This window comes from Miniopterus natalensis, chromosome 20 (genome assembly GCF_054644295.1).
Source record: "Miniopterus natalensis isolate mMinNat1 chromosome 20, mMinNat1.hap1, whole genome shotgun sequence".
In the NCBI taxonomy this organism is placed as follows: Eukaryota; Metazoa; Chordata; class Mammalia; order Chiroptera; family Miniopteridae; genus Miniopterus; species Miniopterus natalensis.
The window spans coordinates 19,587,543-19,615,453 of record NC_142100.1 but is presented as its reverse complement, the minus strand read 5'-3'; the positions used below and the strand labels follow the sequence as shown (position 1 = coordinate 19,615,453).

Genomic DNA, 27,911 nt, shown 5'->3' with positions numbered 1-27,911 from the left:
ACAGAAGGTTGAGGTCACTGCCGCCGTTAGTTCCATGGGCCCCAGGGTGGCCCTAAGAATCCCTGTGCGGGGCCATGTCACCTTCCTGGGTGGGCAACAACCCGGAGATCCCGAACCTCTTCCTGCTGTGGTCACCTTGGGGGTGATGGTCCCATGGGGGGCAGGAGAGAACGTGGCCTGGGATCAGATTGCCTTGAGGAATGACAGTGGACCCTACTGGTCACTAGTTGTGTGACCTGAGACCTGAACTTCAGCTTCATGCCCTAAATGGGGTACCACATGATCTATTACCTTCCTCCCAGGGGACCCCATGGGAATGGGGTAGAAATGGTCCAGAAAGGCTGGTACCAAATGGGAGCAGCAGCCTAAGGCCGATTAGTTCAGAATATGAGTTCTCTAGCTGTGGCCCGGGACAAGAAACTCTGTTCCAACAGTGATCATGGATTGAAATCACCGCACACCCTCCACACAGCTTCCCCAGGGCTCTGGCGGAGTTGCGGCCTCTGCTGTGGGAGCTGGGCCCAGGGCTGTTCTGGGGACCTCAGTGCCCAAAGCTGAGCCCGAGGCCCAGGGACCCTGCAGTGTGACTGATTCCAGTGGCCACTCTGAGGACAGGCGGCTGGAGGCCACTCACCTGCGGATGGTCTTGAGGACAGAGTCTCGCTTCAGGTACTTGATGTTCTCGCCGATGGTGGAGCGCAGGCCATCCCCCACCTGCCAGTGCTGCTCCAGCCACTGCACCACCATCTGGTTGTTGTCCCACAGGTAGGCCTGGGGAGGGGGCAGAGGCTGCCTCAGGGACGGACCCCCGGCTGCGCAGGCCCACCCTCGGCGCACCAGGGCGCGCACGGCCCACCTGCCCCGTCCCCGGCCCAGGCCCACCTTGACGGCCCCCTCCGTTTCCACGAACCAGCGGCGCAGCATGGACTGGATGTGCACATGGCTCAGCTCCCTGCTGACCTGCAGGATCTCCTGCTTGACCTGGTCCTCCAGCAGGAGGCGGCGCAGGCGCCAATACAGGAAGGTGCGCGAGGTCTTCCACTCCAGGACGTCCTGCGGACAAGCCCCAGGCCTGAGACCCCGGAGAGGGCGGGAGGACACACAGGACCCTGCCCCGGGGCTGAGCCCTGCAGTGGGAGCGGGCTCGGTGATCATTCCCATTTTACAGGACAGGAAGCTGAGGCCTAGGGAGGTGAAGGCACCCACTGGAGCAGTGGCAGAGCCAGGACTCTAGACTGGCTTATCAGAGGCATGGAGGGCTTAGCTCGGGACACGGGGGTAGCAGGTGACTGCGGGATGCCCTTTTGGGGGCGGGGAAATAGGGCGGGGGTTTGTGATGATCAGTGGTGGGTGAACACAGGGCAGAAACAACTCTGCAAATCTGGCTCAGCAGTTAGAGACACACAGAGGTCAGACTGGTGGTTCCCAAACCTTGCTGCCTACTGAAATCTCTTGGGGATTTGGAAAAAAATACTGATGTCTGACTCCCATTTCAGAAATTCTGATTTAATTGGAATGGAGAGCCACCCGGGCACTGGGGTGTTTTGAAGCTCCCAAGGTGATTCTAACATGCAGGGTGTGAGTGCAAATCTCTTCCATGTGTTGGAAGCCATGTGACCTTAGGCCGGGCCATTCACACCAGCCGGGCTGCAGGCTCTTACGGAGATGACGCCTTTCTCCACCATCCTGCCAGGCGTGTCGTGGAGGTCGGCGAACTGCACCGCCACCTGGTGGTAGATGGGCAGCAGCAGGTCCTCCCGGGCCTTCAGCTGGCTCTCCAGGTCCTTGCGATCCTTGTCAGAGAGATCAGACACTCCTGCGGGCCAGGGCACAAACCAGGGTTTGCAGGACAGGCCTGAGCTTTCACTCTGATAGCACCCCCAAATCAAGCTGCTCGTGTAGGGTCAGAAATACACCCACAATTGTGAGATGGGCTATATGCGAACATTTAAAATATCTCACAAGTTTGCGGCTGTGTTCTGGTAGGTTTTCCCTTTATTTTTAACATGCTAGAAACCTCCAACCGTGAAGTGGGCAGGGCCTCTCTTGACCTCTGAGGGGTGACACATGTTGGACTTCTCACCTAACTGTTCCACGAGCTTCTTGTAAACTGGGTCAATTCTCTTCATGGCCTTTATCAGATCTTTCTTTCGGAACTTAATCTCCACTGTTCCCTCCGGCTCCAGAACACCCCCCCTGAAGAAAAAAAAAAAAAAAAGAGGTAGGGTTGAGGAGTGTGAAGGGGACCCCAGCAAGTGACAGCCAGCCAGGAGACATGGGGTTGAGGCAAGAGGACCAGGAAGTCTCGGTGTCAGTTCTCAGCTCTTTCACTGACACTATGTGACCTTGGGCAACTCACTTGCCCTCTCTGGTCATTTGCTTCTATAAAATGAGGAACTAAGCCAACTTTTTAAAATAAAATTTCCTGAAATCTAGAAGGTCCTTTTAGCTCTAAGAGTGTATGACTTTCTCCAGGACAGCATGACCCTCCTGCTCCTCAGCCGGTCCTTTGTGACCTTCCTAATTTCTGCTCTCTTACACCCACTAGGAGTTACTGTGCTAGGCCCTGAATTATAAAATTGGATAAAATACAGCCCCTACAGGAACTCATAGCTTTGGAAGAGACTCAGAGTGCAGTGAGAACTAGATGGCTGGCCATATTTCCCTTTTCAACCTGGCTGCCAGGAAGCTCAGGTGCTTTTGGTCTTTCCTTACTTGGCTGCAAACTTCCTTGGGAAGCAGATGAGTATAAGTTATGAACGAACAGACAATTCCTCCACCACCTCTGTGCTTCAGCCACTTGCTCTATTGAGAAAATCCGATTGGATACTGGATGCGCGTTTCAGGTAAAATTGGAAGCTCTCCATCCTCAGAAACACAGAACGCCCCCAAGACCCCCAGCCAGCGGCTCAATGGTGATGGGGCCTCAGGACAGGCAGTGAGGACAGGAAAGGCTAAGCCAGGCTGAGGGTGACACACCCACCTGCTTTCTTTGTCTGCATACATTTCTATGCACAGGGGGTTGATGGTGGAGTCCAGGACCACCCAGGAGCCTCCCCGGAGCTCCGCGTAGGGCGGGATGTAGATGATGATGGGCTGTTTGTACTGCCTGAGGCCGTCCACGATGTAGGCCCCAAACTTCAGCACCTGGTCATACATGTCTGAAAAGCAAGGCAATTGCCGGTGAGGTGACCTCAGGACCTAGCACTCGTCCACAAGCAAAGCCTTCGTTGTCCTGGGGGTTCTGGGGGAGCGTGTTCAGCTGGGAGGCTGCGTGGCGCCATGAAAAGAGCACCGGGCTGAGAGTCAGAAGCCGGCCCAGGCAGATGGCTCTACCATCTGTTTTATATTAGGGAGCAAAGTGTCCGTGTGACCTTGGAAAAGTCACTCTCCCTGCCTGGGCTTCAACATCTCCATCTGTAAAGGGAAGTGTAGAGAGCGGCTGATCTCTAAGATTCCTTCCGGCTCTTACTCTGCTATCGCCCTGTCCCACAGAATCACAGTCCCTTTCCTCCTGCTCGTAGGCAGCATGGCCCTTATTTTCCAAGGGACACCAAGGCATGTCCCTCCAAGTGCCGAGCACCCTACCTAGTACCAATAATGCAATAATAAAACCAACCCTAACTACCCTGCGAGATAACACCACGTCCCAGAGATCGGCTCATTGAATCCTTACCTTGGCTCCTGCCTCCCAGGCCAGCTCTTTTCTCAATACCCACTGACAGCCACTGTATCCTGGGGGCTCAGAAAGCTCTCCTACAACCTTCAGGTCACTGAGGCTCACAGCAGCCCTCTGAGGATGGCAGGAAGACACCCCTCCTCCTCATCTTACCAGGTGGGGAGCTTCTGGAACTGCCCCTCCCGGCCCTGCCACTTATGGCGTCACCTCCAGCAAGTCACACCAGGAGCCCTCAGTTTCTCATCTGTGAAACGGGCTGTTTCCTGAACTGCTCCCACCCTCCGGGTTGTGTGGGGGCTCAGCTAAGAGGACACTGGGACCATACACAGAAAAAAAATGGCATCGCCACCCCGAGGGTGCTGTCCCGGGTGATGAGCCTGCGGATTCAGGGCGCCCGCGGGGGAGGCTGCCTTACCTTTCATGCCACCGGAGAAGCCCCTCCAGTTGGCAAAGATCATCAGGGGCAGCTTCTCCTGGTTGAAATCCTTGATGACCTGGGCCGTCTTGTAGGCCGAGTCCGGGAACCACACCTGGCCCGCCTGCTGGATTATCTGGAACACAGGCGGCCGGATGAGGGCCCCCGCGAGGGCGCGGGTGAGCGGGCAGCCTGGCCAGTGCTGGCGCCGCCGGAGCTGGGCTCCCGGGGGCCCAAAGCTGGCCTGCAAGGCCCCCTGGGCCCTCACACTGCAGCCCGGAAAGCCTCCTGCGGCCCGTTTACAGACCCCGAGGCGCCCCAAGCTAGTCAAGGCGCAGGGTTGGATCCTAGGGCCCGCCCTCTGGCTTTTGAGCTCCTTCCAGAGGCCCAGCCTAGAAACTAGAAACATCACAAGGCAGGAGGGATTCCCAGGGACCACTGTCCTCCTCTGAGGATGAAGGGAGATGGTGTGGGACATTCTGCGACCAGAGAGAGTGCTGGGGAGTGGCTGAGCCCCCAGGCCGCGTCCCCGCCGAGTCTCTGAGCCGGAGAGGCGCTTACGTGACCACAGGACCCGCTCCTGTCCCCGCGGCCCCGCTGCCCAGCCCCCTCACCTTGGCCTCCGAGTCCAGGTTGGCGGGGTCCGCGGGCACCACCACCTCCACCGTCCGCGTCTCCACGGCGATCACGCCGACAGGGATGCCCCCCAGCCTGCGAGGCGGAGCGCAGGTGAGCCGGGCGGCGGGACCCACCCGGCCCCAGCTGATCCCTCTGGGTGTCCCGGGAGCGGGGAGCAATGGCCGGGGTGGGGGACAGCGGACAGCACCCGGTGTTGTCACTGGCAGGTTATTTTATTGGAAGGCAAAGCATCGGCCCAAAGACGTACAAGCCTCACAGCCGGCAGGCCGGAAAGGCCCTGCTGGGGGCCTCATTGGGACACAGCCGTCAGGGGAAAGCGGGGCCAGGCCAGTGCAGGGTCTGAAGCAACTCTGTCTGCTAGAACTTTCCATGACGACGGCCACGTTCTCTGTCTGTGCTTCTAATACAGTCGCCACGAGCCACGTGTGGCTACGAGGGCTGGGAATGTGGCGAGTACAGCCGGGGAGCTGATGCGCCACCCTCTTTCAGTTTAACTCATTTAAATTTGCATTGTGACACATGGCCAGCAGCTACCACACTGGACAACGCAGGTCACATCTGGAAAGGACCGAGTGACGCTGAGCCGAAGGAGCTTCAGCCAGGGGACACTGTGACAGCAGTGACTGTCACCACTGGAGACCGCCGCCCCGTGCTGAGTGTGTCGCTGGATTACTCTCTTCTGTCACCTGACAACCCCGAGGGGCAGGTGAGGGGAGAACAGTCTTCAAATAAAGGAAAGGCTTCCACCAGGAAAAAGATTTCATCTCAGGTTTTCAGAAATGTTTTTAAAATGAAACCCTTACGGAAAAGTGACTAGTGCCCATACCAGGCATCGTATTTTACTATTTATTGCCAGAGGTAAGTAATAATAACAGCAATCATGACTAATAGTAGAGCATTTGTGACGTTTTTTAAGTGCTTAATGTATGTTATTAGTTCTAACCACATAACAGTCTTCTGGGGGTAGAATTATCACACTGCTTTACAGATGGGGATGTGACAAAGCAGGGGCTTGACCTCAGGGCCCTCCAGAGATGAAATTCAATTTTGAGGGTCTGTGTAGTTTTTCTAGCGAGAGCTCTCAGGGCCACCTTCTGAGTCCCAAAGGGCTCTGTGGCCCCAGTAGCTGAAGAGCCCTGTCCCCGGGATGGACACCAAGGGCAAGAATCCTAGCCCCTAACAAAAAGTTGGCTGAGATGCCTTCTAAGGCCACAGACAGATCTAGACTTTATCAAGAAGTTCATCGTCCAGAAAACCATCCCTGGGGCCACCTGTCCCAGTGCCTGGGAGTCCCAGTGCCTGGTGAGGCCAGGTGTGTGCAGCCTGCCCGGTCCTCAGGGTTACCTGGCTCGTCCGGTCACCACGGTCTGGGCCCAGGGCGCCAGGATTTCCCTGAAACTGCCCTGGTCGAAGAATCCACTCTGCCAGGATCCCTTCAGAGCTGTGGGCAGAAGGCAGAAGCCCGGGCTGAGGGCTGGGTTGGTGAGGACCCCCAGGGTCTGCTGGGGAGGGCAGAATGCTCTGCGGTTTCTCCCAGGATAGCTTGACCTTGACCCGACAGCCCAAATACCTTTTCCCCCGGAAAACTACACAGATCCCAACCCCTTGCAAAACAACAACAAAAACGGGGCTGCAAAAAATACCCCAAGTCAGGAATTCAGTTCATGTAGAATTTCCAAACACAGTAATTCCCATCGGTGCCAAACACATGGAGACGCTAATCACAGTCTCTGCCCCAAAAAACTCATCCGTGCCCCCTGACCTGCTGGCTGTAGCTTAATAACCATTTAACTTCCCATTTAATGAGAATAAAGTGTTCAGTTTCCCAAGGGGGGGAGAGAATGTGACGATGTCAGCCGCGGCCTCCCCACCGAGGAAGCGGTGACTTAAGTCCACACCGCGGTTACATGACTGCAGGTGATAAGTCAGCCAGGCAGCAGGGGGGTCTCGGGTTGCAGGTGTGGGGGGCTGGGCCCCTGGGAACGAAGTGGCCCAGCTTCACTGTGGGCCCGAGGACTGGCCTGACCAGCTGGAGAACCGTCAGTAAGAAGTTGGACATTTTAAATCCACATGAAGCCGGCCCCCTCCGCGCTCACAGGTGAGAAAGGCAAGAGGAACAGCAGAGGGGAGTCAGGCTCGGGCGGTCCCACGCTGCCCACAGGCGCCCCTCCTGCACCGCCGGGGCTAACGGCGGCGGCCTGCGAAATCCTAGACTCGGCGTGCTGGTGGCGGGTAGCTCAGCTTTCCTGTGCTGTTCTGGGTGCTCCGAATGTAATCGCATACCTCAGGGGACAGCCCTGCTGCTTTCGGAGGGGGGGAGAGCATGTGTGCAAGGGCATGTGTGTGCACGTGTGCGTCTGGGTGGTGTGTGTGTGAAGAAGACATTAAGTAGCCCGTCCTGAGTAAACACGGAGAGCTCCCTCGTGGAGGTTTAACCAGACAGAGAGAGGGGGGGGGAGAAGAGGAGAGGAGCAGCCTTTGAAGTTCTGGTGTGTCAGCCTGGGATTTTCCACCCAGATAACCACAGGGCAGCTTGGGCAAGGAGGTCACGGCCTCCGCTGCCCTGCCTCTCCGGCCATCAGCTCCAGAAACCAGAGGCTGCTTCCATCCCTCCTCCGTCAACAGCTCAGGGAAGGCACAGAGTGAAAATCTCAACGTCTCTGCTCTCTCCACAGCTGGCCTCAGGTGCACCCCCTAAATACAATGCTTCTAACCCAGTGCTCCTTCATCTCAGGCCCAGGAAGGAAACCCGAGAGCCAAGTCTCAGGTGAACCCTTTGGGGACTTACTTGGGTGAGGCCTTCCTGCAAGCATCCACCGGGGGTCGTAGGGGGCTCTCGATGGGGAAAATTCAATTTCCCTGTCAATGGGGTCAGTGGGTGTGATGATAGGGACCGGGCTGTGATTATCCTGGAAAAGAAAGCCAGGTCTCCAACTCTGTTTCCTGTGCTCGTGCACAGTGCCTGCACCTGCTCCCCGAGCTTCCCTCCTCTGAGTAGCATCAGGATCACACTCTGTGGTAGGGGCTACTGTGCCCATTTTACAAGATGAGGAAACTGAGGCTCAGTAGTCCCTAGGTCTGATTGCTACTGAGAGGAAGCCAGACTGCAGTTTGAGGATTCACATCCTTGCCTTTTTTTTTTTTTTTTTTTAAGCCAAGAACAACTAGTACAGGGCTGGGTGTCAGAGAGGGAAGGAGGGAGGAATAAAGAGAAATCCCCCCAGCCACACCCGCAGGCTCCCCACTCCCCATGCTCCCACGCCACACAGGAAAGGAACTTAGTAACAGAGTCCCCGGGCTCTCAGCTGCAGGGGTGGGGGGCGCACCTTTGGCATGTAGGACAGCCACTCCAGGATGGTGTAAACGCCCTCAAAGTCGTCGGGCACGGTGACGTGGGAGACGCCGTTGTTATGCATGATCTGCACGCCGCCCAGCTGGTTGTTGGATGTATAAACCTCTCTGCCCAGGACCTGCTTGGACACATGGTTAGCAGGGTCCTGCCCAGGCCAGGGCCCTTCCTCCTGTTTGGAAGTCATCTCCCTGGGTGGTCCTCAACCCTGGCTGCACGTTAGCGTCACCTGGGAGCTTTTAAAAACCCAGATGTCCAGGCTACATCCAGACCAATTATATTAGAGAGTTTAATTTTTTTTTTTAACTTCTAGATAATTCTAGAACGCAGCCCAGTTTGAGAAGCAGTGTCTTCTTGGGTTACCTTTGATGACTTATGATGACTTTGGTCATCTCAAAAGCAAAACCCCACCTCGTGTTTCTGACTCAGCAGGTCTCGGGTGGGGCCTAAGAATCTCCTTTTCTAACCAGCTCCCAGGGCTGCTGATGCGGCTGGTTCAGGGGCCAGACTCTGAGACCCACAGTGGGATTTTAGCAACATTATATTATGGAGGCTCTACACCCATGTGGAAATGTTTCCATGGAGTAAAAAAAGTATAATACTAAATTGCACATTCACTGAGGTTCTAACCACGTAAAGGGAGGAGATGAGAGGGAAATTATCAAAATTAGAGCAGGAGCAAAGTTACTTTTTTGGGTCTTTTTCCAATTTTCTGCAATGTGTAATTGTTTTAAGAATGTGAACATTTTTTTCAATTAACTAATTTTCTGAAATTTAATTATCAGTAATATAGAGCCTAATCCTTTTTGGGGGGACGGTTCATAAGAGGCCCAGATATTTGCAAATTGGAAAAACAGCTGTTACATCAGTAGGATGACACCAGCTTCATATCGAGAAAATACCATCAGGGGACAAGGGGAGTGTTAAAATGACCCCCAGGCCCCTTTGCGGTCACCTTGTTGAGGGCACTGGCTCCTGTCAGAATGATGTGGGAGTTTTCCACCTGGATCACTCGCTGGCCCAGCCTCACCAAGTAGGCCCCGATCCCCAGGGCTCGGCAGGTCACCTGTGGAGACAGGACCCCTTCTGAATTCCTGAGAGTACCCCAACCCCACAGTGGGAACCTGATGGACACAAATGGAAGCTGCAGCTTGGCCACCGGCAACCTGATTCAGGGCCGAAAGGCAGAGGCAGAGCCTGTCCTGCAGGCTCGCCTGACCTTGGCCTCCTACGCAGGAGGAACCTGGGTAACCAAGAAGAGTGCTTTAGACAGGCAGCAGGCACGGAATGTTCTGGTTCTCCTTCACGAGGCACGTGGGGAGCTCTTCTGAGCTGGGTCATTCATAAGCTATTGCAGCCGCTCGCTCACATGGCCAAAAGGACGGCTCACAAGACCAGAGAGCGTGTGAAACTGGGGAGATCCGAGTAAGGTCTGTACCGAGTTCAGAGCACTGTGCCAACATCGGTGTCCCGGCTTTGATGAGGTACTGGGTCACGGATGACAGACACCATCATGGGGCAAGCTGGGTGAGAAGTTCACAGGACCTTTCCACACTATCTTGTAACTCCTGGGGAGTCCAAATCTATTTCTAAATAAATAAATATGTACACACACACACACACACACACACAGTTGACTCTTGAACAACACAGGAGGTAGGGGAGCTGACCGCCCCGGCCTCTCCCAGTCAGAAATCCACAAATAACTTTTGAGTCCCCCGAAACAACTACTAATAGCCTACTATTGACCAGAAGCCTTACCAATAATATAAACATATTTTGTATGTTATATGTATTATATACTGTATTCTTACAATAAAATAAGAGAATGAAAATGTTATTAAGAAAATCATAAGACAAAGAAAACACATTTATAGTATTTAATTGAAAAAATCTGGCCCGGCCGGGCGTGGCTCTGCGGTTGAGCATCGACCTAGGATCCAGGAGATCGAGGTTCGATTCCCCGTCAGGGCACAGGCCCGGGTTGCGGGCTCGATCCCCACTCGGGGGCGTGCAGGAGGCAGCTGATCAAGGACTCTCTCATCATTGATGTTTCAGTTCTCTCTCTCTCTCCCTTTATCTCTCTGAAATCAATAAAGATATATTTTTTTTTAAAAAAAGAAAAAATCTGGGTATATAAGTGGACACACACAGTTCAAACCCATGTTGTTCAAGAGTCAACTTTGTGTATATAAAAGATATGTATGTACTATATGTAAGGTATATAATATGTATCTTTTGGAATATATAATATATATATTTATATATTTCAGAATAAAAATATATTTTTTGAAATACATAAATATATTTTTTATATACATATTTTTATTTTGAAACATATATGAAATACGTGTGTGTGTGTGTGTGTGTATATATATATGATGTCTAGAACACAAGCCTCAGGAAGACACTCACGGCAGCATTTCCCACCTTGGAAAATAAAGATCCAACACTGAGTGTAAAGATAAGGTCTTGAATAACAGTTTACCATTAAAGGTCACTATTACTATTCCTGTTTTTAGTAAAAAACAGGAATATTCTTGGAAAGGCCAAGGGAGGAGGGGGAAGATACTCATCCAGTACCAGTTAAAATTGGATAAAAGTTCTCCTAAATACTCAACACCTTTTAAATAAGAGGAGATTGGCCCCTGATCCAACAAACCAACTATTAAAAGGTATTTTTGCGATAACTGTTAAAACTGAACCAACTACATGTTGATAATTGTTTGAGCCACGTGACAGCCACATGGGGCACATTCTCAATTCTCTTTCCTTTTGTGACTATTTTCCAGTTTCTATAATATAAGTTGAGACATAAAAGAAAATAAAGCAAGAGGAGGCTCACCAAGCTGATGGTGACGATCTCTTCGTAAGCCAGGGAGGACTCCCCTGCAATCATGCCCGAACCCCTCAGGTTCTCCACGCCCAGGCCATCGTCCTTGCCGATGATGTCTGTGATGACGTACCTTTAAGAACCAGACATGAGTTAGAGAGCAAGGGCTAGTCCAGAAAAACCCAAGGCGGATGCGTTTCCCAAGGACCTGCGGCAGGAGGGACAAGCAAAGTGAGGGCCTGGAAGGTGATAAAGCAGCCAGAGGTCTGGAGCCCTCATGATGGGCCCTGAAGTTTCTAGAAGACCATTCATTCGGAGGCTGACTTAATGAGATGCCATCCGCACTGTGCATTCCTTCTAAAGCAATCGAGAATACCATTCGGTCTGCAGGGAGACGGGGGTCTACGCAGGAAGCCACTTAGGTCACAATCAATCAAGACTCCACAGCCACATGCGTGTGCGACACTGTACATGCGAACCCGCTAGAGATTCACAAGGCACTTGGGTACATCACAGGTTTTGGGGGTTGGGGCCCTCAGTAAAGACGCTTGTTAGGTCTCATGTAACCCAGTGTTTCCCGAACCCACTTGACTACAGGAATTCTTCCTCCTTCCCATATATCACCACCAACTAACATTCCAGAAAACTCAGCCTGGGAAATTCTGATTTAGTCAATCTCACTAAAAAAAAAAAAAAAAAAAAGAAAATCCACAACCTTCCCTGGAAGAGACAACGGTAGCCTTGATGTTCTCGTGGGGCCGACCCCAGCCCTGCCCACACCTCCGCAGCTCGTCAAATCACGGCTGCAGCCGTTTGCCTAATTTGGTCATAAAATGTGAGCTGCAGCTCTGGGGACATCATGGGAATTCCAAGTAATTCTCCCTGTGTAATGTGCCATCTTCGTGAGCGGCACAGCTTATTTGGGGATGACAAGGATGGGTTCACCTTGGAGAACACTCCAGGTATCAGTGCCGAAGCTCAGGGCTCCCAGTGTACACACAACCCCCACCGCCCACCTGAAAATGCCACCGCAGGCCAGGAGGCAGAGACAGGCTCCCAGGAGTGGCTGAAATGAACCCCGGACAGCAGGAGGGAGCCACCCGTGGGGCCATTTACCTGGACTCGCCTTCCTCCTCGATGTGTTTACAATGGACGGAGTTCAGGGGGCTGATTCTGGTGTATTCTTGAGGGGTCAGGTACAGGTATTTAAACCCCTTAAAAACAAACAAACACCCCAGTGAAGCTATGAATCCAGTTTCCCGCCCTTGGCAGCCACAGTTTTTTAAAAAATATCAACACTGTAGGGCGGATTTTATTAATATGTTAACAATATGTTAACATGTCTGATGCTAATGCCGTGTTAATAACAGCTATAAACTGAAGATCGGCTCTGTGCTAAGTGCTTTCCACTCATCCTTACGACGTAACCTCACTTTTCCCTGGTCTCTCTGGTTCTGTTTCTCAGTCATCTTTTCACTATTGCTCCCTTAGGGAGATTTTTCAGACTGTTTTCCTTATTACCAATCCCCCACTCCCAATTTTTTATAGTACTATATGTGCGTGTGTGTGATTTTCACATGAAAAGAATGCTTTTTGCCCCCTTTTGTGGGGGGGGGCACTATTGCCCCCTTGGAAATGTACAGTATGGGCGCAAAGAACGACTCTGTCCCCTGCATTTTTACATCACAAAATGCGTGCTTCACTCTCATTCATTTGGCCTTTTCTTGTAGCTGCTATCTCCACATTTCCCAGATGATTTTCAGGAAATCTCCGAGGCCAGGGACTATGTATTTCCCACCGTTGCATTCTCAGTGGTCACTGCATTCAGGAGCTATAGCTTATATATGTGTATATATGCAGATATGAGCTCAGTGTTCATGAACTTTTCTCATTACTGCCCCTAAGGGGCCTTTTCAGACATGTCTTCCTAATCGCAGTCCCCTCCCGTGACATTTTAACGCCAGCATGCTGTGCGCCTGTTTACGTACGGACATCTGCTCCATATAGGAAGAGTAATAAAACTTTCTGCGCCTCCCTTGACGCTGTCACCCCCACTGGAAATACACTGCAAGCCGAGCAGAAGGACACCGCCACAGCGCTCCCTGCCCTACCTTGTGGGGGTCTTCTGGGTCCACCCAGGCCACCTGGAACATGTGTTTGATCTCCTCGGCAAGGCCAATCCGGGCCCCGCTGTTGGCTGCGAGGTAGATTTTGGGGATGCCCTCGGCCCGGGCCATCTCGGACGCCCGCAGGTACAGGAGGTCCTCTCCCACGCCGAAGGACCCGATGCGGAAGGTGATGTCGTTGCTGATGATGATCACGCTCCGCCCTTCTGGATACTCCCGCGTCTTAAACCGCATTTTGAAGGCCACCATGCCCACCTGGTGAGGACGCAGATGTGGGAGGAAAACGGGTTCGTGCCTTTCAGGGGGAAGTTTTTGGAAAGGGTGGTTGCAGCCAGGGGCTGGGCTCTGCTGAGCTCTTACCTCGTTTCCACCTGGAAGGCGGTTCATCTCCACCAGCTGGCCCTGAGGGTCCAGCACTAGTTCCGTGTACGTCAGGATGTCTTTGGGGTACTTGTCTGGGGAGCCCCACAGTTTAAAGAGAGCCTTGGGAGAGGGGAGGGAGAAGGAAAACCTGAGTCATCAGTAGGGAGGCACATATTCCAGCTCTTTCTCTCCTTTAGTCATGGGCTACTTTTAACATGCAGAATAATAAATACCCTGCCACCCAATCTTGCGGTTTCACCAAATCATAATTTTTCCTTAGTTGCTTAAATTAAGAAATAAGATGTGGTTGGAGCCCCTAGTGTACCCCTCTTCATCCCAGCCCTGTTCCTCCCTCCCACACCTACCCCCAGGTAATCATTATCCTGAATTTAGTGTCTCCCAGGCCTCTGTATGCTTGCATGTTTTTATTTCATGATGCATGCAGGCATTTAAAACATGTAGTTTTATTTAAACCTTGTTTTATAAATTTTAAATAAATGGGATCACGCTGGCTACATCCTTCTGCAACTTGCTTCTTCAGCTCCCGATGTGTTTGGGAGACGTACCCTTATTGATCAGTTTAACTCTGGTCTATTCAATCCCCTGCTACTCGGTCTCGCGTGGTGGGGCTGTATCTCAGTTTATGTGTTCATAACCCTTTTTAGGTACATTCACGTTGCTCCCAGTTCTACAGGATTACCAGTCATGCTGTAATGAACATTCTATGGTCTCTTCTCACAAACACAGGTGCCTTTCACCAGGTATATACCCAGGAGGGGAACTGATGGGCCACAGGATTTGTGAAATTTCAACTTTACTTGACATTATCAAATTGCTCTCAAATTTTCTGAGACCCTTTAGAGTGCCGGTAAGACTGTGTAAGAACTTTGCTCCATGTACTTGCCAACACTTAGTTTTGTCAAATATTTTAACATTTACCCATCTGCTGGGTGTGAAATTGTTATTTTGGTATTGATCTATACTTCACTGATTATCAGTGAGGTGAGTGCCTTTGAATATGTTTATTGACATGTTGAATTTTTTTTTTTTTGCCAATTTCCTATTTATTCCTGCCTAGGTTTTTTAATAGTTTTGCTTGTTTGTTTGTTTTTCTCACCAACTTGTAAGTGCTCTGCAGATAATTTAGTTCTAATCCCTTGCTGATAATAAGCATTTGAAACATGTTCTCCCAATCTGGGGCTTGTCTTTTCTCTTTTGTGTAACAAACTTTTTAATTTTAACTGACTCCAAGTGACATTAATCCTCTTGAAATTTATTTTTGTAAACTAAATGAGGTAGAAATTGAAATTTATTTTTTCAGTTAGATAAGCAATTTCCTTGTACCTTTTAGTGAAGTTTATCCACTCAACTTAAAATCCCACCTCTGCCTTCTAAAAGGTTCTGTTGATGAGTGGGTCTGAGTCTAAGCTCTGTTCTGTTTCACTGTCCTATTTGTCTGGTTCCACTGCAATCATACGACAATGTATTCAGTGCTGAGGCTTTAAAATGAGTAATGGCATCTGCTTAGGAGAGTCCTCTTGACTTTGTTCCTTTTCAAAATTGTTTTTGCTATTCATGGGCTTTTGCTTTTCCGTATGAATTCTTAGGTTTCACCAAAAAACTCTGGAATTATACTGAATGTATTACTTTGAACAGAACTAAATATCATTACAATATTGAGTCTTCTCATCATTCACAAACATAGTATATCTCCCCATTTATTTTGGCTTAAAGTATTTCAACAAAGTTTTAAAATTCCTTCTGTGAAGGTCTTTTGTTTATTCCTGGGTATCTCTATACTGATCTTAATATTGTAAGTGGCAGGTTTTTTCTAATTTCATTTTATAATTTCTGCTGATCTATGAGAATGCAATTGAGTTTTGTATATTGATCTTGTATCTAGCAATCCTGCTGTGTTATCTAGTTCTATAGTCTCTTGGATTCTTATACAGACATTTATATAATATGCAAAAAACACCATTTTGCTTTTTTTTCCTGTCTTAATCATTTTATGTATTTTTCTTGTCTTATTACATTGGCCAGGACCTCCAGTAAAAAATGATGAATAAAGCTGGTGAAAATGGCTAATTCTGCCCTGTAGCTGTTTTGAAAGAGAATACCGCTAATATTTTACCATCAGGTTTAATTAATTTTATGTTGATTTCATTTATCAAGATAAATTCCCTTCTATTCCTAGTTTATTAAAAGGTTTTATTATGAACACATGCTATCTTGTCAAATACTTTTTTATACCTATTGAGAAATTTAAGTTTTAATCTATTAAAATGGTAAATTATATGGATAGACTTCCTAATATCGAATCATATGAGCAGCAGTAAGATACACCTTACTTAGTCTGGGATTAATACTAAGGTAATAAAGCCTGATAAAATGAATTAAGAAGTATTCTCTTTTTTCCCTCTACTCTCTAAACAATTTGTATACAAAGGGAATTATCTATTTTTTGAAGGTTAGATAAAAATTGTTATGAAACCATCTGGGCCCAATTTGAGTGAATAGATTTTTTTAAAACCATTAATTCAATTTCTTTAATGTTTATAACCTGTTTAGATTTCCTATTTATTCTTGAGTCAGTTTTGATGAGATATATTTTTTCTTGTAAATTCTTTATTTCATCTAAGTTTCCAAATTTAAGGCTTTTCTGAAGCATTCGGTTTCCTCATCTAAGAGAAAGGGGTGGATTTGCCCTGGCTTGTCTGTTTCTTATCCTATGGCCCTTGAGGTCAGAGGCAAAAGGATACAGACAATGACACTCTTACTCATAAAAGTTTCCATTTATTAAGCATCTACTAAATATATATATTTCTCACAACAATCTTGTGAGGTAGGTACTAGTCTATAAAATGAGGAGGAACCTGAAGCCCAGAGAGGTTAAGGAACTTGCCCAGAGACACACAGGGAGCAAAGGACAGACCCAGAATTCAAGCCCAGACCTGACAGACTTTAAACAGCAGCTGTTCTTACTATTCTACATCTCCTTTGCCTGAAGTGAACTGATGCTTTCCTGTCTACAGGGGAAGGGCCGTGACCTCGGTTCATGAACGTCATTCACAAGGCAATGGAGGGGCTGTAGCCAATCATGCCAGTGTGTTCAGTCTCCTTGACAGGCCCTAATTCATAAAAAAATAAAGGCATCAAAAAAATGCTTGAAGGAAACACACTAAAATGTTACTGAAGTCATCAGCAGTGGATATATTACATCGGGGTAAATTTTATTTGCTTATTCCTATTTTTCTGTATTTTCCAATGTATATTTATAATCAGAAAAACATAACAGAACATTATTTTAAAGTGGACTAAAGGTTCCTCTCAGGCACTGACCCCACCCTCTTCCTCAGGGTCTATCTACCCTTAGAATGGTGCCTGGCAGGTAACAGGTGCTTGATATATGAGTCACTTTTTCCTTCTAGATTATATTCTGAAGTTTCTACATTATATTCCTTTATCACTGGGGTAAAATTGGATTTATTTTAGAAAAAATACTAGGAAGTCATTGCAAATATTACAGTTGACCCTTGAACAACATGGGTTTGAACTGCACAGATCCACTTATATGCAGATATTTTTCAATAAATACTATAAACGCATTGCTTTTCCTTATGATTTTCTCAATAACAATTTCTCTTCTCTAGCTTCCTTTACTGTGAGGATACAGTACATAATACATGTAACATACAAAATATGTGTTAATCCACTATGTTATCAGTGAGGCTTCTGGGCAACAGTAGGCCATTAGTAGTTAAATTTGGGGGGAATCAAAAGCTGTATGAGGATTTTCGACTGTACAGGGAGTCAGCAACCCCTAACCCCCACGTTGCTCAAAGGTCAAGTGTAATTTCTTTTCCTTCCTAAGGAGACCCAGGCCCGTGCTGCGTCTCAGCCGCAGGACTTGCCTGCCTGAACATTTCCGGGAAGTCGTAGACGTAGGTGGTTCCCAGGGACTGGGCCTGGAATCGCTTGGCCTGGAGCAGGTCCTTGGTGACATACGGAGTGTTGATCAGCATGCCGTGCTGGGGCCCTTGTTTGTTGCCGAAGGAGTGGAACATGATCTGGACCAGAGGGAAAGAGAAACAGAGTGTGAGGGAGGCAAGTCTCAGAGAACCACGCTCCTGCCGAATTTTCTTCCCCCTGGTCCTCAATGAAAACGCAGCAAAACATGTCACATTATGGTCCTCGAATAGATTAAACACTGGAATCGGCCTCCTTCCCGGGGGAATGAACAACTGGGATTGAGAAAGTAACACGTTTATCATCAAGCTCAGAGCGGCTACCCCACGGTGGCATGCCAGGCGAGGCGGCCACCGCGGGCCTCCGTGACCGGCCAGCCTTACGTTTCCAGAGCGGGGGTCGGTGACTTCCTTGTAGAGGCTGATGTCCAGGTAGTAGCCTGACTCGTTGGTGATGAACAGGCGGATGGGAACAGCGCTGCCGGTGGTGGTCGGGCGGATGTTGATCTTGACCTCGGCCTGGAGCACGCGGAGTTTCCACAACCTGCTGCCGTAGCGCATGACCATGGACCGCACCGACTCCTCGATCTGCCCCAGATCACGCAATTCCAGCATCAGAGCCCAGCCCGCACGCACTCACAACAGTTCTAGCACCGACAGTGATGGAATGAGCACACACTGAATGCACAATGCCTGGGGCACGGTACGTATTCAACAGCTATTAGCTGATAATGACCAAAGGCACCTTGCTGGCCATCGGAAGACCATTTTCTCATTTCATCTCATGACTCAGAGGCCGGCATTTTAATGCCCCTTTTAGATGAGGGCCCTGAGGCTGGTGACTGACAGCTAGTGCCCTGTGGGACTCCACCTTTACCCCATTGTGCATCTCAAGCCTGTGCATCTTCTCTCCTGGGAAGGGGGGGACTGGCGGAGCTGGGGCACCAGCAAGGGCCCCCTGCACCCCACAGATGCCGGGATGATATACTAGGACTTCTTTTATCCCACAATCACCACCATAAACCCTGCCTGCTCATGAAGAAAAGGACAATGGAGTCCGTCCCCCCCCCCCCCGAGCTTGGAACAGGGGAGAGAACAAACTTTTGTTTTGCAGGACATTTGGGGCATCCCTGTTGTCCCAAAATGAGGCACGTTCATGGAGGGTGAACACTGGAACACAGATAGTTCTAAAATATGGCTCTAGATTTAAATGATGAAGGGTCTGTTTGCCACCTGTAGCCACTGAGGTACAATGCCCACGTGAGCATCCTGGAACTCGGGTCTCGAGTGCCAGGAGACACTACCCAAGGCAGCATGGCATGAAGAGCCACAGGTGCCCAGGAAGTTGAGCCCAAGCCTGGTGAGGGCCCCCCCCAAAGGCAAGACCTTGTAGGGGTCCATGATGACGGTGGGCACGAAGTTGAGGAAGATGTGATTGCAGTCGGTGCGCACGCTGGTGTTGTTGCACGCCACCTCCAGCTCGTCCATGGCCTCCAGGAGCAGCCGCTCGCCCTCATTCTGCAGGTACTCGAAGGAGGCTTCCTGCCAGAAATGGGAGGGGCAGCCGCTAAGGAAAAGGGCACAGGGCCTGCTCCCAGCCGGCCTCAGAGAGGCAAAGGGAAAGGAAAAAACTTTTTTCTAAAAAGTGTGCCAGGCGAGAACAGCAGAGCCCTGCCTCCAAAGGCGAAGGGCTGACAAAGGCTGTCTGGTGCATTCACTGTCTTTTAGTTTCTGCATTCTGATGCTTTTACACCTGCGGCCTTGCTGATCCTGGAGGGACTGCCCCATCCAGAGCTGGCCAAGTCCAAGATAGTAAACAACTCACTCATGAGCATGCCTTCCAAATGCAAACCAACCAATGCAGAGCCCACACCCCAACCACCTCCTTTATTGGGCCCTCACACTCCAGGATACTACCCTCCTGCCCTAATCACGACAGTCTCATGCACCAGACACCTAGGGGTAGCCCTTGTGCTCAGAGTCCTCTGAAATTACTCAAACTAGCCAATCCCAGGCCTCCTACCCTGTGTCACCCACTCCTTCCTGCAAAAACTATAATAAAGGCTTGTGCCCACAGTTCCCCCTCTCCCTTGCCTCCTGACCAACCCTGGTACTTCCCCGTGTGGCCCTCCATGGCATCGCGAGCCCTCTCCTCTTGGGCACTGTGAATAACAATCTTTTCAATGTCAACTGTCTCCTGGGCTGGCCTTACTGCACCTCAATAATAATAAAAATGGTTAAAATATCTACTTGACTGAGGCAGGAAAACATTGAGATTATCTTAATGTCCATCAAAAAGAGATTAATAAAAAAATTGCACACACGTGTACATCCATGCAAGGAACTAGCATGGAGTGGATTGTCTTTGCTAACATGGAACGTGGTCTATAAGTAACTGAGCAGTAAAAAAAGCAACACTATTCAAATGGTTTGTCCACCTGAGCTCTGTCTGGGGCATTATACCTACAACACTGCATGGAAGCGTGTGCCTAGAGAGGGTCGCCAACAAGGCTGGCCCCTGATTTTTAGAAGCAGTTTTCAGCATTGTTCGAAATTTTTACAACATAAACATAATCATGGGCTACTTTTCTAAATGGAGAAAAAAAAAAGATCACATACTCAATCAGCAAATGTCACTTAAACTTGTATCTTCTTTCTACCCTCTCAGTTCTCTTCTCATGCAGAGATCCATGTGAACAAAGAAATAAATCCACATGCCACCAGCCAGGAGATGAAAATAGGCCACTTCAATGTCCACCTCCCGCCTGCCCCGACTGGAGTGTCACAGGGCCAGGCTGTGTATGCCCAGTGCACCCTGCGACCCCCAGCGTGTGGCCCAGGGCCCGGCACAGAGCAGGAGCTCAACAAAGGGAAGGCTAACACATGAGTGGCATGCCCAGAGGACGAAACACCCCGTGACACGTACCTTTGTAATCAGGTCCGAGTGCCTGATGATGGCACGGATGAAGAACCTGTGGTCTGTCACTTCCACACCCTCCTTCACCCTGGCAGAGCCCAGGTAAAGGTGCATCTTGTGGTTGGCGCAGGGCACGGCGGTCAGATCGAAATTGCGCATCCGGCTGAGCTCTAGCTGGAAGGCCAGGGCGGGCTCCAGGTGACGGTAAATGCGATCTTCTGCAAACTGCAGGCCGACCAGAGAGAAGACAGACAGACACACACCAAGTTTAACACTGGGACCCTGAGTCTGCTTGGCCCACATCCTGTCCTGCAGACCCCTGGTGTTTGCAGGTTTAGCACTTGAAACGTAACGGTCATTATGTCATCTAATTGTGAGCAACCCCTAGGGCTCAAGAGATCTGGGATTTTGCAAAAATCCAGAGGACAGGGAAGTCTGGTGAGCTGGCAGGAGGCTCTCGGCTCCTGGGTGAGCCCAGCTAGTTCCCAACACCTGCCAGCACCGACCAAGCTGTTCCCTTTGTCACAGTACAGAGCATCTCTCAAGAAGTCACTGACCCTTGGTTTCCTTATGGAAACTGGTCCTCAAAAAAAAAAAAAAGGAACTGACAGTGCTTGAGGCTGAACTGAAGAGAAAACAAAGATGCTAGAGAAAGGATGGGTCTTGCCTAGATGTAAGGCTTTGGATAAATTAAAATTCTGAATTTGGATGGGTCTTGAATCTATGCCGGAAACAAGGCCACCTGTTCTAGAAGAGAGATCAGCAAACTTCTTCTTAAAGGGCCAGAGGACTGACGGACCACAGGGTGTATCATGGCTACTCGGTCCAGCTGCTGGAGCTAGAAAGTCACAGCAGACACCTGTGACCCAATGGGCATGGCCGTGTTCCAATCAGACCTTGTTTATAAAAATGGGCCTGCAAGCCACAGTTTGCCAACCACTGCTCTAGAAGAACATAAGAAAAACAGGTTGGGAGGATCATCTTTCTGAGTCCACCAGCAAGTACGAAAATGATCCACGTGGGAGAGGCACCTGTAGTGAGACTGAAGGACGGGAGGTGGGCGGCCCGAGGGCCACGTGGAAATTCGGGGCTCTCCTAGGAAATACAACCCCGGAGGAAGGCGGGGCCTGCACGAAAGTGCCTCGTTCTAGAATATGGGGATGTCTTACGGACGGGGACAGTCTTCCTGAAAATCAGACGCCAGGGAAGAGAGAACAGTGCACTGTTTGTGGTCATACCTCATCTCTCGCCCTGAATGTGAAAAACTTGGGAAATTCTTTCTGCAAAAGAGAAATCCATACAAACGACAATTAAATTGAGCAATACCCATGTAATGTTTTTAACAATCACCCCATCTCCTCCTAGAATGAATCACTTGGAAAGCCGTCTTCTCTAGCAATGGCTCTCTTCCACCCCAATCTGGAGCGTGAAGGTCAAATGAATGGCACTGGGTCTTGGAGAACGGAGAACTCATAGGATACACAGAATAATCGGACTGACCTCCTGGGCGATCAGGAACGTGATTCTTCGGAGTCCGTAATCCACAAGGATGTTTTTCTGCATTAAAAACCAAACACAGTGGAATGAAGTCCTGAAATGTGTTACCACATGGATTAGCCTTGAAAATATTAAGCTGAGAAAGAAGCTGGTCCCAAAAGACCCCATATTGTATGATCCCATTTCTATGAAATGTCTAGGATAGGCAAATCCATAGAATTGGACAGATTACTGGTTGCCCAGGGCAGAGGTGGAGAGTATTGGGTTGAAGAAAAATAGGCAGTGACTGCTAAAGGGTGGAGGGTTATAATAATAATGGTTACACAACTTTATGAATATACCAGAATGCATCAGTACACTTTAAATGGGGGAACAGTGCGCTATGTGAATTATATTCAATGTTATATTAAAATATACATACTTTTTTAAACATTTCATGAAATCTTTAATGAAACTGGCAGGTTGCTGGTTTGATTCCTGGCCAGGGCACATGCCCAGGTTGTGGGTTTGGTCCCTGGTAGGGGTGCATGCAGGAGGCAACCGATCAATGTTGCTCTCTCACATCAATGCTTCTCTCCTTCTCCATCTCCCTTACCCTCTCTCTAAATATCAATGAAAACATATTTAAAAAAACATATTGATAATGTTCTGTTTAAAAAAAAAGAAGAAACAGGCTAGGGGGAAACATGCCAATACTTTCATAGTGGCTGCCTCTGGATAGTGAGAGGTTGTGGGTTCTATTTTAAAATCTACTTTTTGGATTTGTCTGTATCTTAAGCATGTTCTACAATGAACATCATTAGCTGCTGATTAACCAAGCAAAGGCTCCGTAAGTCACTAACAGTGATGTCCCTAATCTTCCATGGCATTATCCATGACTCAGCACCAGGCCAGGTCCTCTGAGGGACATCAAGTCAGAGAAGGTAAGAGGTGTCCAGTCCACCAAGAGAACACAGGGACTACAACACATATGCAATTAAGACCAAGCCAGGAGGGTCAAGAACTAACAGCCAGACAGTGTGGCTGGTAGATCTGATTATATATGAGCTAAGAATCTTAGCATCTCATTTTACAGATGGGACAACTAAGGGTCAGAGAGGTACAGTAACCTGCCTGAGGTCACACAGCGCCTTCCTGTTGTTTGTACGACCTACACCTGCCAAGCTGCTCCGCATTTGTTTGCAGCTGAGGTCCTTGAGCATACATAACAGCTGTCCCTACTGCCAGGGTGAGAATACACGCTGGCGACGGCCACCACGTTTATAAAAGCAACATGCAGTTATCTGCATATATGGATGTCAAGGTAAGTGAGCATGGATGTCAAAATTGTGACTTTTCTGGGTTATTCCAACAAAGTTCCACCAAACGCAGAACTAGTCATTGAATGTGTTTCTGTGCTAAGTGGTATAAACACTGCGTCATTTCATCACTGCAACACCCAGAGAGAGAGAAATGCCATCCCCATGTTACAGGGAAGGAGCCGAGGCTCTGTCACATTCAGTCACCTCTGCCCAAGGTCACTGCCACGAGGGGTGAGAAGCCAGCTCTGTGGCTCTGAAACACTCAGCAGGTCTCGGGCGCACGGGACCCCTCCCCAAGACAGCCGCCCTCCTCCCCCAGGGGCCCAGAACCAGGGCGCGCCCAGGGTACCTTGGACTGCACGAAGGTCCGCAGGATGGGCACCAGCTCGTCGTCTTCCACGTGCTCGGCACACTGGATGGCCACGTTCAGGATGTGGATGGGCTCTTCCCTGAGGTTCTGGGAGAGAAAACGAGGGCGGGTTAGAGGACCCGGGGCGCCGGCCCGCCCTGCTCGGGGCTCCCCGCGCCGGCACCCACCTTGCCGTCCTCCTCGCAGTACACGGAGGTCTGCGCCTTGCTGAAGAGCGGCGTGTCCTTGGGCACATTGGCGAAGCAGGAGATGACTTCATCAAAGTTCCTGGGGACACGGGGCCGAGAGGGAGGGCTGAGGGGCCGCTCCCTCATGGCCGTAGGTCGGACCTGAGCCCTTTTCCCCAACCACCACTCTGCAAGCTCATTCTATTCCTGATCAGGTCCAAGGCACCACGGACGCGGTCTTTTCCCAAAGGGAAGAAAGAGCCCGTGTGATCCGAGATCGTGAGTAAAAGCAAGGCTGTCTGAACTCTGGGGCATCAGCTGGGGCCCCCTTTCACCAGCTAGGAGACCCTCCTAGCCTCACTCTGCGTCCGAGTCAACTGAGGATAACTGACGGAATCACTACAGCTCCAGCGCTGTTGTGAGGGCACAAGATAATCCAAGCGCAATGCGAAACACGCAGGAAAGGGTTGAAAAGGGCGATAATTATAGCAGGACTGACCACCAGCATTTATTGAGCGTGTTATTTACATGTCAATGACACTTTAAATGTCAATGACACTTTTCATTTTCTGGTGACCCCATGAAATAGGCCTTTCTCTTATTCCCATTATACAGATGAGAAAACTAAGGCAGAGAGAGAGGTCAAGTAATTTGCTCAGAGTCTCCCAGTTAGGAAGCGCAGAGCCAGAATTTACACGCAGGCGGGCTGACACGAAAGTCCACACTCTTGGCTATAATATGATTAAATTGTTATTATTAATTGCTGTGCCATGTGTCTGGGACACCTCCACCCCATGTGACACATGAACAGAGGGAAGTCAGAGAAAGTTCACTTGGCCCCTCTCCTCCGTGTGTTTGGGAAACCGGGCCACACTGGGTACCTGGTGAACTCCTCGAATCTCCTGAAGGCAACCATGGCACCCATCCGCTGGCACAGTGGGGAGAAGCCGCTGTCCATGAAGAGCTCGGTGCTGTGTCGCAGCAGGTCTGGATTGGTGATGCTGATGGGCACAGCCATCCTGCAGGGGGATGGGTGGTGAGGGAGGAGGCTGCTGCTTGAAGGTCTGGCCCCAGCAGCTTCTCCTGCCCTGGAAACTTCGGTGAGCCAGCATTAGAGCTCTCCCCAAAAGGGGGGCATGAAACTGGAGATGGAGGGGGTGAGGCCAGAGGCTGAGGACCTCTAGGTCAACAAGTGAATGAATGAATGAAAGAATGATGCATGCATACAAGTCTAGTCCCAACAGGGTCCCCAGGTAAATCTGAAGTAGTAAACTTGGCCAAATAGAATGAACATTCTCAGCGTCAGTTTCTCCTGGAGGGTCCCTGGTCGGGAAGCCTGGTGAGGGGCAGGCTCAGCTCTGAGACACTCTCCAGGCCTCTACTCCCTTAACCCCGCCCCAGCCGTCACACCTGCCAGAAACGAAAACTGGCCCCAAGGCCAGCAGCTCATTAGAGTTTAGCTAGCCACTGTCCCAGGACTGGCTGTGCATCGGGAGCAGACCCAAATGGGTGGCCTGGGCACATCACAACTGGGCCCTGGAACCAAGTGGGGAGGGGGTGTTTATCAGATGGGGTGCAGACAAGAGTCAGTGGAGCTGGCTTGAGGCTGCTCTCCTAAGGAAGGCTGCTTGCAAAGCTGGCCCTTGGCTGGTATCTGGGACCTTGGAGAGGATGCCACCATCCCCTAAATGATAAGGGAGGCTCACTGTGCCCAAATTGTTTGAACAGTGTGGTTTATGCTGAGCACCTGCTCTCCCCCTGAACCCTGGATTTGGGTATGTGCTCAGCAGAGGGTGCCGACGTGAGCAGCTCCCGGTGGAAACCCTGGGTACCGAGTCTCTAACCAGCTGCAGAAAGCATTCCCCACACGTGGTCACGACTGGCGCTGGGGGAATGAAGCGTGCCCTGCGTGACTGCACCGGGAGAGGACTCCTGGAAGGGTGTGCCTGGTTTCCTCCGGACTTGACCCCACGCCCCTTTTATCTTTGCTGACTGTCTTTTGTGTCCCTTCACTGTAATAAGTCACAGTGGTGAACACGACTATCTACGGAGTCCTATAAATTTTCCTAGTGAATGAACCTGGGGGTGCTCTTGGGGACCCCTCAACCCAGGTGGGGCAGGGCCTGTGTGTGTCTTCCTAGAAGATACCCCTGAAATCATGAGGAGATGGAAGGAGATCCCACAGTAGGGAAGTGGTGGTGTCCCTGACATCTCCCCAGACATACGTGCTGGGTCCCTTCAGAGAAAGGACGACAGCGGTCGGGGAGAAAAGGAACACGAGCCACAGCCGGGTGTGGGCGGCGTACCGGTTGGGGTGGGAGGACGGCAGCATGAACTGGAACTCCACCACGCAGGTGCCGTCGGGGAGCTGCCGGTGCTGCAGGCTGTTTAACTCGTAGGCGATGTAGCCCCTCCGCACATACACCTAATGGAGGAGCAGCACAGAGAGCATTCTCTCAGCGGCGACGGAGTGCCCTCAAAACCTGAGAAAATTCAGGCTGGAGAAATGACCTCTAAATTATCTCTCAGCAGCAGTTAAAGCAAATTTTTTGCTCACATTTCAGAATGTGACTTTGTCTGCAAAGGGCTGGAGAGTAAGTATTTTAGGCTTCTGGGGATATGTCATCTGTATCGCAACTACTCAGTTCTGCTGTGCTAGCACAGAAGCAGCCATGGATAATATGTAAATGAATGGGCATGGCTGTTTTAATAAAACTTTATTTACAAAAACAAGCAGGGGGCCTGATGTGGCCCATAGGCTGTAGTTTACTAACTTCTGCTCTAGAGTAGTGTTTTCCAATAGAAATGGAACAGAAGCCACGTACGCAATTTTAAATTAATTTAAATTTTTCTAATAGCCACTTTTTAAAACAGCATCAGGTGAAATAATTTTAATAATAACTTAGTTTCATCTCCAACACCTAAAATATCATCATTTCAACGTGTAATCAATATAAAAAAATTATTGAGATACTTTAAATTCTTTCTCCATACTAAGACTCTGGAATCTGGTGTATTTTATACTTAGAGCACAGGTCAATTCAGAATAGCCACATTTCAGGTGCTCACTAGCCACACGTGGCCAGTGGCTGCCATATTGGACAGCACAGTCCTAGAGTTTAAGCATTGGGAGTTCTTTTAACTGAATAGGAAAAATCAGGAATGCAGTAAGAGTTAACATAGAGACCTAATTGCTGTCCTTTGAAAGACCTGCTTGCAAGGTTGGCCCAAGGTCCTATTTGCAAGACTGCATCTGGGAACTTGGATTTGGGGATATTTCCCACGATGCCTGATAAAAACGGTTTATGGCACCTAAACTGTGCAAACTGTATGATTTATGTGCTTTCTTTCTGGGAGTTTAGAATTCTGGTGTGTGCTAGACAGAGGGTGCCTATGGGACCAGCCCCCAGTTAAAAGCCTGGGTGCTGAGTCTCTAACGAGCTTCATCTCACGCATGTTGTCACAACATGTTGCTCAAAGAATTAAGAGTGCCTGTGGGGCCACTGGCAGCTTGACCTGGTTTCCCCAGGCATCTTTTCCCTGTGCTGCTTGAGCTTTGGGTCCTTTGGCTGCAATAAGTCCCTGCCCTGAGCACAGCTATATGCTGCACCCTGTGAGCGATCAGCAAACCTGGGCATGGTCTTGGGGGTCAGACACATTTAGAGCAGCAATAAAACGTTGCACATCTCAAGGAACCAAGTACAAATGCCATGTTCACAAAGCTCATCTTTCAAAAACTGAATTTACTCGGGTGACACTGATTCACAAAACCATACAGGTTTCAAGTGCACAACTCAACAAAACATCATCTGCACACTGCATCGTGAGCCTCAGTTTTCTCCTCTGTAAAAAGGGGCAAGTAACGATACTACCTTATCCGTAAAATAAGATCACGTCTGCAAGGTGGGTGGCCTGGGGTCAGGCGCGTGGATGCTGGAGCTGGCATGTGCGGTGCTGTGCTGTTCTAGGGGCCTCTCCCACTCACCTCTAAGGATGCCATGCAAACGACTTTGTTGACATGATAGAAGAAAGTGGGCAGGACGTCAAATATGGTCGTTTCCGAGAGTATTAATTTCTATAGGAAATGGGAAGAGAAAAGTAAATGTTAATAAGTTTCAACCAATAGTCAGATGAGTGGGAGGGGTGGGAGCAAGGGAGAGAAGCCAGTGGTGTCAGCACCAAACGCTGCCAGCGCCCCAGGCCCGTAAGATCTGAATGTGGAAGCGGCTCTGAGCTGACTGCACCAGGGCTCCCAGACGCAGAGGGCGAGCCTGGAAGCTAGGACAT

At 49.8% G+C, this 27,911-nt stretch overlaps 1 protein-coding gene across 2 annotated transcripts in view; it reads right to left on the bottom strand.

Moving 5' to 3' along the window:
* ACACB (acetyl-CoA carboxylase beta) overlaps positions 1 to 27,911 on the bottom strand; it is a 68,421-nt gene that overhangs the window by 1,266 nt on the left and 39,244 nt on the right. For both annotated transcript variants that reach the window (XM_016208752.2, XM_087828484.1), the window contains exons 26-51: positions 27,610 to 27,699; positions 25,931 to 26,049; positions 24,506 to 24,643; positions 23,625 to 23,724; positions 23,437 to 23,544; positions 21,790 to 21,846; positions 21,528 to 21,569; positions 20,299 to 20,514; positions 18,759 to 18,914; positions 17,757 to 17,960; positions 17,319 to 17,474; positions 13,402 to 13,524; positions 13,027 to 13,296; positions 12,032 to 12,129; positions 10,928 to 11,048; positions 9,038 to 9,148; positions 8,060 to 8,203; positions 7,522 to 7,642; positions 6,078 to 6,174; positions 4,709 to 4,805; positions 4,095 to 4,230; positions 2,984 to 3,161; positions 2,084 to 2,196; positions 1,662 to 1,816; positions 883 to 1,053; positions 635 to 771 (exon numbers count right to left, since the gene is read on the bottom strand). In XM_016208752.2, the coding sequence (XP_016064238.2) occupies positions 635 to 771; positions 883 to 1,053; positions 1,662 to 1,816; positions 2,084 to 2,196; positions 2,984 to 3,161; positions 4,095 to 4,230; positions 4,709 to 4,805; positions 6,078 to 6,174; positions 7,522 to 7,642; positions 8,060 to 8,203; positions 9,038 to 9,148; positions 10,928 to 11,048; positions 12,032 to 12,129; positions 13,027 to 13,296; positions 13,402 to 13,524; positions 17,319 to 17,474; positions 17,757 to 17,960; positions 18,759 to 18,914; positions 20,299 to 20,514; positions 21,528 to 21,569; positions 21,790 to 21,846; positions 23,437 to 23,544; positions 23,625 to 23,724; positions 24,506 to 24,643; positions 25,931 to 26,049; positions 27,610 to 27,699 (3,458 nt within the window). The remainder of the gene's footprint in view (positions 1 to 634; positions 772 to 882; positions 1,054 to 1,661; positions 1,817 to 2,083; positions 2,197 to 2,983; positions 3,162 to 4,094; positions 4,231 to 4,708; positions 4,806 to 6,077; positions 6,175 to 7,521; positions 7,643 to 8,059; positions 8,204 to 9,037; positions 9,149 to 10,927; positions 11,049 to 12,031; positions 12,130 to 13,026; positions 13,297 to 13,401; positions 13,525 to 17,318; positions 17,475 to 17,756; positions 17,961 to 18,758; positions 18,915 to 20,298; positions 20,515 to 21,527; positions 21,570 to 21,789; positions 21,847 to 23,436; positions 23,545 to 23,624; positions 23,725 to 24,505; positions 24,644 to 25,930; positions 26,050 to 27,609; positions 27,700 to 27,911) is intronic.